Source organism: Monopterus albus, unplaced genomic scaffold (genome assembly GCF_001952655.1).
Source record: "Monopterus albus unplaced genomic scaffold, M_albus_1.0 scaffold7.1, whole genome shotgun sequence".
NCBI classification, from domain to species: domain Eukaryota; kingdom Metazoa; phylum Chordata; class Actinopteri; order Synbranchiformes; family Synbranchidae; genus Monopterus; species Monopterus albus.
This window is the reverse complement of record NW_018127887.1, coordinates 330,624-340,872: the sequence shown is the minus strand read 5'-3', so window position 1 is coordinate 340,872 and position 10,249 is coordinate 330,624. Positions and strand designations below refer to the sequence as shown.

The window sequence follows — 10,249 nt, the reverse complement described above, 5'->3', positions numbered from 1 at the left end:
AAAAACATTGATTAGTTTTTATTTTATTTTATGTGGAAGCAGAATAATGTTGGCTTAATGCTGAGAAGTTATTCTCTTACACAAGATAAAGGCGTTTACATTAACACTGTTAGTGGTGTTTGTTGACCGCTCCACTACATACTTAAATAATACAGCACCATGTCGTCATGTTACTGCACGCAGCAGTGCAAACAGAAACGAAGAATATCTGATCCTGTTTACAATAAGCTCACGTTCACAAAATAAAACATACGTTTCTTAAGTTTGTTATTTAATTTATTTCTCAAATAGATTCAAATGACTATAACAGAGACTGACTTTTTTAATAAGACATACTCTAAACATGGAAAAAATTAAATATAAAACATCAAATAATCCAGAATACTGTCAGGCACAGTGAAGGTAGAGGTTATTTACCACCGTGATTTGCATAGAAGATATACAGTTATGAATGGCAGGTGCCCTGATGCCCTGAGGACTGAGCTGCACAGACAGTCTGCGACAGAAGGACCTGATCAGTCTGACGTCTCTGGTTACCGTTCAGGTAGAGAACAGTTCATATCTCACACACACACACACACACACACGCACGCACAAAAGCAGGCATGTAGTAAAATGTTCTGTACGATAGGAGCGACAGCTTGTTGACTTACTGAAAATATCACTGCTGTCTTATTCAGACAACTGTCTCTAATGTATTCTGCTCTCAGAACACATCAGTGACAAAACCCTACCTGTTGTACTGTACGCAAAGATATAATTATATTTGTCATTTCTCATCATGGGCCAAAAAAAGAAAACTTTTCTTTGAAATGACTTTTTCAAGTCTCATTTATTTTGAGAATTCATTTCATTAGCACTAAACTCAAACCTCAGCTGAGGATGATGACAAAGCCAGTTCTTGTAAAACAACCAAGATGTTCACAGTCACAACCATAACATGCAGGTATCATGTTTACAATGTTCACCATCCTAACTTTGCAAGTTAGCATACAAGCATTTGCTAATTAGCAATAAACACAAAGTACAGTACTATTCCATCGCTTCCTGCATCCTGTGTTTGAAGCTCTGTAACATCTTCAAAGCACATTGGGTATTTTCTGACACAAGACTCAAGCCGGTGACTGGTACTGACTCCAGATCTGACTGAAACTCAAAAGGGCCACAAAAAAAAAAAACAATCGAGAAACATAATTAAAAACCAAATAAGGTTTTGTGTGTGTGACTGTAACCATGATTGTGTGAGAGCATACTATTTGTCTGTATACTGAACCTTGCACACAAACCAGCTGGTAAAGAAGAGAATGACACATCCCCAGGCCTGGCCCCAGCTCAACTTTGGCAACGCCCAACACCTTTGCAACACACACACAACACACACCCTGAAAACTCCTTCAGCCAGGAAGCTGAATTTTTTTTCTTCTTGTTGTTTTTTGAAAATTTCACTTTGGTCATAAAGACAAGTCAACCCACACACATATTCTACATAAATATTCAGTTTTTCCTGCCGAGACTTGTTCACCTATAAACTGCAATTAGTCACTCTCATAAGTTCACAGTTGTTGCTGCATTTAAACACAGAGAAGGAGGCAGAATGTTGTGGTTATTTTCCTCATGATTTCATAATAAACATCTCTAAAGCCTCAAACCACTGCCATTAGGAATCCTCCTCTCCCTCTCGCTCAGGTTTCACAAAGGATCACTAAGACGTGACAACTATCTTATCCTTCCAACAAAGCTCAGGGCCAAGGGCTTAGAGATAACAGCACAAGCCTAATTTTTCTATATAGCATGGCCACGTTTGACTAAGTTGACAAGGACGAACCCTGTGTTTATCTGTTGAGGCAGGTAGAGTTGGCCTCAGGGTAAAGCTAAAACCACAAGAGTGAGAGGAATATTCTTCTGCCCCCACACACTTCAGAGGTCATATAAAGAAAACCCTGACGTCAAGCTGCCCAGCCTGCTCAATGCGGGTAGGTTGAACACAGTGAATTATGAGATTATGAATTACAAGACATTTCAAAAACAGCACAATCTGGCTCCACATATGACACAAATTTAGCTTCTTAGCTGCATCAAATCAACAAATGTGTGGTAAGAAACTGACTCCCAACCTTTACCCTGCTGCTTACATAACAATCTCACTTAAACTTTTCAGTGTGCCAAGAGGACACAGACACCTTATGACAATGCGGCGTCTTTGTACAGACCAGACAAAAGCTGGTTCTCATGACACCGCAGTCATGTCCCAGGTATCTCTTAAACCCTCACTTCTTAAAGATGAGTAAGACCTGAAACCAAATCCCACAGAGGGAGACTTTCACCGTAGTCTGCTATCAGGGAAATTCGTGAAAGCAGTTATTGTTTGGGCCTATTTTAAGCCTTTCTCAGGTGCAGGTACATGACATACTGCACAAGGCTGAGGAAAGGTTTATCTGCTACAAACCAGCACAGCAGCTGAATGGAAACATTCTGGTGAAGAGAAACAAGTCCACAGGAATGCAGTAGGGACGCATGCACAAAAAAACCCATACACACACCAAGTATAGTACTAATGCATTCACACTCGCTAACTTGAGTCATGCTGAGAAATCTGAGCTGTGGTAAAATAAAAGAGAAAGTAATGTTTGCTAATGTCTTGTGCTGAATTAAGTAATTAATATGTGAGTTGACAGGAAATGGATTTCTCTTTTGAAACTGGCTTAAACTGTTTGGATAACCTTTAAACAAAACGACAACAATTCACTGATCCAAACCTCTTAAATGTGACATCTGTAGTAAACTGGATTTCCTTTGGTTTTGGTGTCCTGTATTCGATGCTCACTGGAGTCAAATCAAACTACACAACCTTAGAGAATTTCAGTTATTTGGAGTAAGCCCAAAGGACACAGGGTGACCAGCTATTATAGTAAACTAACCTCAAAGTCAGGCACCTGAACCTGTACCTGAACGGAGAGGGATGTTTTTTTTTAACTATGCCTGTAATTCCACCACTTGTCCACACTGAACCCAGCTCTGCTCACAGCGCTGAGCCTTACGGAAATGTCACAAAGCAGACCATTAATCCCCCTGTAGGTCCTTGTAAAAGTGAGTGAAGGCACTTGTTGATGTTTACCTGACGTGGCGTACTGTGAGACGGATCCATTCTGACGCGGAAGTGTAGACTTTTGCGCCAGTCTCATCTGGACCTGCGACTGGACGCGCCGCGCTCTGGCCACCTCGTCCGACATGGAGCCCCCGTCGGACGGGAATCCGTAGGTGGTGACCGAGCTGTTGGGCTGTAAAGCAGACATAAACACGCTCTCTGAGGCCACGGTACTCATGGTGACAGGTTAAGACAGACGCTAGAAGGGCGTCTGGACTACACACTGGCGTGGACACGAACTTATCGTGTTGGCAGCTGACACTGTCTGAAGTGACGTTCAGAGCGAGCAGAGCCGCACATCAGCGGGAGGAGGAGCCTCCGCGAGCCGAGACCACCTGACTCACAGGTGAGCCGGACTCCGTGTAGATCACTGCGCCGCTAAATCGGCTAAACATTTTGAAAACAATGTACCTCAGCTTTTCTGATTTAACCTCAGAAAGCAAGGGGATTGTGAAATGTTTGTGAGGTTTAATTTCACAAGTAAAGACCTGAAAATGGCAGGAGGCATTTTCTAAAGAACTATACTTAAGTAGCCTAACAATAACACAGTGGAGAAATATTCCATTACAAATAAAAGTCCGGCATTCAGAGTATATCAGGAGCCCAAGTAGTACAATGTACTGACAAAGTATTGGTGCAAGTATTGGCAGCAGAATGTATAAAATATAAGTATTGAACCTATAAAAAGGTGACTGAATATAAAACAACCCATTCAAAATAATATAATATAATGCATGTATATTAAGAACTATACCACAGCATACATTTTTAAAAAAATCTGCCTGTACTTAGAAATTACTTGTAATGGAGTATTTTATATTGGGCTATTACTACTTTTACTAAAAGGCTCTGAATGCTTGTTTCACCACTGCTTGAAGATTATACAGCTGTTATCTGAGACATTTACAAAATGAGTTGTGTAAATCACTTTTTAGATGATATCAAAGCTATGCAGAACTTTATACAGAGGAGAGGAGATATGTAGCTGTGTTCCCTTCAGTGCAAACCCCTTTAAGGAAAATGCATGATGTGTAGTTTTGGGAATCATAAGTAAGATTAACTTGGCTTAACGCAGGTCAAGGATAATGTGAATAACAGGGCCATATAACAAATGGGGCAGAAAAAGACAAGTTCAAATTGGGCATGTGATTGTTATAAAGTAAACGTTCAGCCAGAGGCACACTGGTTTGTTGTCTTCTCACCTGTGTTTTTAATGCATTAACAAATTGCTCATTCCTCAAGGTGGTGAGTTTGTGTTCTTAAATGTAAAGAATGACAATTTACAGCATCTGCTTGGGTCCAGTTGACTTTTTAAAATTTTAAATTTAATGTAGACTGTAGATGATTTTTTTGTTCAATTTTTATTTTAAATGTATTAAAATTATGTCTTATCATTCTTGCAATATGGGCCCATCTTTTACAGGCTTAAACACAAAGACAGTGTGGAGTCATACTCACATTTATAATTTATAAATTTATAATGTGATAAAGATGAGGTTTTTCATTAGTTTAAACATAAAGTTCTAATTCTTTAACACCATGGTACCACCACGGTGTGTTAGTGTATATAGCATGTTACATATTGTTGAATTTTGCATTATCAGTTTAGTTTAATGTAGCGATGCTGACAAATTAAACAAAAAAGCCAGAATGAATGAGTGGGCTCTTCCAGGATGACAGTGGCCCCATCTATAGAGCAAGAGGGGTCACTGAATGGTTTGATGTGAATTATAAGCTGTGGCCTTCACAGTCACCATCTAAGCTGTTCTGGTGGCACGTGGTGGCCCAACACCTTACTAAGACATTTTATGTTGGGTTATCCTTTAATTTGACACCTGACTGAATGAATTTGGGTGATGCATGTCTGAAAAATCCATTCTGCTAATAAAATAAACATAAGATGTTCACGTTATTTTTGCAAAGAAAGTGAAAACGAAAAAAAAATTACTAATATATATTAAGTCCAATCGTGCAAATGAACCTAGGTTTGAATGGAGGACTGCTGCAAGGTGTGCCATAATGGCGCACTTTTATTAAGTTGGCGCCCCACCTAAGTTTTATCTGGTTTGTTTTATTTGAACTTAGCAACTATGAGTCATTGAAACCAGCACTGAAGTGATATAAAGTGTGAAGTTAAAACATGTTGCATGCTGCAACGACCTGTTTGGATACAGGCCATTAGGTTTGAAATGAAAAAAAAAAAAATCACAGTTGAAGCAGAGTAAAGATCCTTATCTAATTAGATCAAAACATAAATATACATGTACTCTAATCGCTTTGTTACCTCAATTCCTGGCAACCTTCCCTTGTTTAAATGCATTTGAAAAGTAAAAAATAGATGAACCACAGCCTGTCTACAGGTTATTCAATCAGACAATAATGCCCCTTGGGGATGGCTGAGGATTTTATTTCCTCAAAGCAGATCAAAGACAGGAAGTTTACACTGAACTGGATGCAGCAGAAAATCTACAGAGACATGACCTCCCTCCTCAGGTTATAACAAAGATTTCATTCATTTTCACAGCCTAACAAAGAATCAGTCACATCTTTTACACATCCGTAAAAATACACAGGTGCTTTATTCATTTACGTTATAATCTAAAACAATAGAATCATCTATGTTTTGACTTACCATGACCACTTAGGCTGAGCTGACTGCGGATGTCGTCCTTGCCGTGAAGCTGTGTACCTGCTCGTCTCGTCTGGTCAGATCTGGAGAGATATTAGAAGGTATCAAACGTTATAGAACTTTTTAACAGTCACCGCCCTGACAATTACAACCCAGCTTTCTAATGCAGCTAAACGCGGGGCATACACAAAACAAAAGAGGGGTGAGTCAAAGAAGAGAGTATGACACCACAGGGCGTGTACAGAGGAGGGGGGCAGACAGTCTGTGACAGAGAAGGAGAGGGAAGAAATACAAAACACGTTTAGCTGCACAATACAGAATTTTATTCACTGTACGGTGTGATTCGACATCAGTGCTGATTTTTTTTTATGATGTTGCGACATTTCACCGATGACTCACTCATCACCAGAGCAGCTGTTTTATTGAATTCCCAGCCCAGCTCAGGAGGACTCAGTGCCAATAATTTAAACGCTCTGACAGTTACAAATACAGCTACATGACCCAGGGCACCTTGTGTGTGTGTGTGTGTGTGTGTGTGTGTGTGTGTGTGTGTGTGTGCACTTTGGCCAGCCCTCATTTTGAAACACAAAGGGCTGTTTGAGAGTTAAGACTTTGTTTTAGGGTTAGATTTAGGTTAAAGTTGTCTGTGAAGATCCTCAGAAAGGTAGAAGTACAAACATATATGTGCATGTGTGTACGTCAGAGAAAGTGATTGCATGAGAGAGTGTGTTGACACCCTTGTTCTACCTGCTCTGTTGCGTCAGGAGTCAACTGCTCCTTCTGTCTGTCTGTCAGAGGTAATCTCTAAAACTATGGCCAAAAGTGTGTGGTCAAAACTTAAAAATATTAAAAATAGACCCTCAAACTGAAAGGGACACAGAAACACTTACCACAGAGGTAAGTGTGCACTCCTTGTTTTCTGTCCCTTTTAGTGTAATTTTGTTGCATCACTATTTAGTCCACATAAAAATTAAGGCAAACATTTTTAGTTCCAACTTCTCAGTTGTGAGAACTTTCTACTTTATCTTGTGTCACGGAACCGGATTTTTGAACGTGAGGGCACAGACGCACTATTTAGCAGTTGGAGTTGAGATTTAATTTTAAAAAAGTATGAGCGATATAAAATATACGGAGCTACTGTAAACAAAGCAGGCGCTGGAACTGACTGAATCTTAATGTGACAACCTGATTTATTTGTTTTGCTTCCAAGATTTACTACACATGTGACTGAAGATTGTTGATTACTTCATATGTGTTTGCTGAACATTTCAGGAGAATGAATATGCTACTAAAACGACCTCCACTCTTCTAGGAAGACTTTCCACAAGCCTTTGGTTGCAGAGAGGTTGTTTTTTGCAGACTCATGCATGGTATCACTTTTCAGCAGTGTCTCAGCTCTAAGGCTGGGACTTCTCATTTTGTCAGTCTAATGATATATAAGAACCCAAAAAACCAAAACAAAAATAAAAATAAACAAGTACTTTCATAATATTTACATATTTACCTTTATTAATAATCACTCAAAATATTGCGTTGTTAAAAATACAAGGTAAATATAAGAAATAACACAGGAATACTTTATATTTGCAGGTAAAGTTTTTTTTTAATTATTATTTTGTGACTTTTTCATAGAAAGTGTATAAATGCATCCAAATAAGAAAATAGTTTTTAAAACTTTTTAAAATATTGTTATGGTCTACAGTCAGAAATGTGATACTATGTGAAAGCCACACGACAGCCCCCGATATGGTACTGTGAATAAGACATACTACCAAGATATACTCAGTCCCTTCAAACACCATGGACTCCAGTTCATTGGGTAAACAGCGCTTAAACCAGTGCACTCTAATAAAACAGTAACAAACAATTAATGCAATTAATCTTCCTCCATGAAGGTGATAATGTTTGGTTTTGTTGAAACCTACTGTGAGAGAGATGTGTTATTTCCATCGTGTGGTCATCCTGAGGGTTTGTTGCACTGTATTATACTGAGAGGTGTTTCTTATATTACATGCAGGAAGGAAGAAACTGACGTTACTGAGTAAATGAGAGGTCTTGTATTTACAGTATGTGTGGCATTTATGGGTTTATAATGCCACAGAAACCTACACAGCCACTGTGCTGGAGTTTTATACAGCAAAGTTTTGTTCTCAAAATATCTCTCCAACAAGCATGTATCGTGAAACATGTAGTGTACTATAAGGAAACATGTTTGGGCTCCATCACACGTGACATGATTATACCCACTAACTACAGATGTACTGTTCAGCAGCGATCAGCGCTGGTGGGAGTATCTAAAACGTACAGTATTGCAATATAAAAATACTCCATTACAATTAATAATCATTCATTTGAGCACAATGTACAGTGCCTTGCGAAAGTATTCGGCCCCCTTGAACTTTGTGACCTTTTGCCACATTTCAGGCTTCAAACATAAAGATATAAAACTGTAATTTTTTGTGAAGAATCAACAACAAGTGGGACACAATCATGAAGTGGAACAAAATTTATTGGATATTTCAAACTTTTTTAACAAATAAAAAACTGAAAAATTGGGCATGCAAAATTTCAGAGGTCCGTTTAAAGCGCAGAGAGCATCATGAAGAACAAGGAACACACCAGGCAGGTCCGAGATACTGTTGTGGAGAAGTTTAAAGCCGGATTTGGATACAAAAAGATTTCCCAAGCTTTAAACATCCCAAGGAGCACTGTGCAAGCGATAATATTGAAATGGAAGGAGTATCAGACCACTGCAAATCTACCAAGACCTGGCCGTCCCTCTAAACTTTCAGCTCATACAAGGAGAAGACTGATCAGAGATGCAGCCAAGAGGCCCATGATCACTCTGGATGAACTGCAGAGATCTACAGCTGAGGTGGGAGACTCTGTCCATAGGACAACAATCAGTCGTATACTGCACAAATCTGGCCTTTATGGAAGAGTGGCAAGAAGAAAGCCATTTCTTAAAGATATCCATAAAAAGTGTCGTTTAAAGTTTGCCACAAGCCACCTGGGAGACACACCAAACATGTGGAAGAAGGTGCTCTGGTCAGATGAAACCAAAATCGAACTTTTTGGCAACAATGCAAAATGTTATGTTTGGCGTAAAAGCAACACAGCTCATCACCCTGAACACACCATCCCCATTGTCAAACATGGTGGTGGCAGCATCATGGTTTGGGCCTGCTTTTCTTTAGCAGGGACAGGGAAGATGGTTAAAATTGATGGGAAGATGGATGGAGCCAAATACAGGACCATTCTGGAAGGAAACCTGATGGAGTCTGCAAAAGACCTGAGACTGGGACAGAGATTTGTCTTCCAATAAGACAATGATCCAGAACATAAAGCAAAATCTACAATGGAATGGTTCACAAATAAACATATCTAGGTGTTAGAATGGCCAAGTCAAAGTCCAGACCTGAATCCACTCGAGAATCTGTGGAAAGAACTGAAAGCTGCTGTTCACAAACGCTCTCCATCCAACCTCACTGAGCTCGAGCTGTTTTGCAAGGAGGCATGGGCAAAAATTTCAGTCTCTCGATGTGCAAAACTGTTAGACATACCCCAAGCGACTTACAGCTGTAATCGCAGCAAAAGGTGGCGCTACAAAGTATTAACTTAAGGGGGCTGAATAATTTTGCACGCCCAATTTTTCAGTTTTTTATTTGTTAAAAAAGTTTGAAATATCCAATAAATTTCGTTCCACTTCATGATTGTGTCCCACTTGTTGTTGATTCTTCATAAAAAATTACAGTTTTATATCTTTATGTTTGAAGCCTGAAATGTGGCAAAAGGTCGCAAAGTTCAAGGGGGCCGAATACTTTCGCAAGGCACCGTATCAAAAGTACAAGTAGGCTACAGGTAATTCAGGCAAGTTCCACATGTGACCATAATAATGTGAAGGCAGTATTTTATTGTTGCAGTAGGAGTTAGTTTTAACTGCTTTATAAACTACAGGTCAGTTGATAAACCTGAGAGACTGGAGGTGATTAATTCAGTGCTAATTAGAAAGTAAACCTGCTGACCTTGCCTCAGCTGTCTCAGTACCAGAAATACAAGTCAGTTGAGTTTTAAATGTATTCAGCTGTGCTGCAAGAGCAAAAGGGGTGTGGGAGTCACACTGCCCCCCCGTGGTGAGACATTGTAGGTTTCATTTTGAAAGAAAGAAGAAGGTTCTGGGTTCAAGCTCGGCTCCAGTCCCCCCGTGACCCTGTTCAGGAATAAGTGGTATAGACAATGGATGGATGATTCAGAGGGGAAGGTCACAGGCAAACACTGAACCTGTTTTTCAACAATCTCCCAGTGAAAAACAAAAGGACACCCTTTACCTGAGGATCTGAATTATTACATTTCAGTTTGAATCCATGCATGAAACTGCAAAGTTGTATATTTAACTCCTTGGACTATCTGTGTAGTAGAGTGGGCCAGGACCTAGTGGGTTGTGAGATGATTGCTCCAAAAATATTATATTCTGA

The 10,249-nt window shown here is 39.5% G+C and overlaps 1 protein-coding gene across 1 annotated transcript in view; it reads right to left on the bottom strand.

Moving 5' to 3' along the window:
- The window catches only part of pkp3a (plakophilin 3a), a 14,086-nt gene extending 10,644 nt beyond the window's left edge, over positions 1–3,442 (bottom strand). The window contains exon 1 of the mRNA XM_020622229.1: positions 3,116–3,442. Coding sequence (XP_020477885.1) covers positions 3,116–3,323 — 208 coding nt within the window. The 5' untranslated portion in view covers positions 3,324–3,442. The remainder of the gene's footprint in view (positions 1–3,115) is intronic.
- Positions 3,443–10,249: the final 6,807 nt, after the last annotated feature.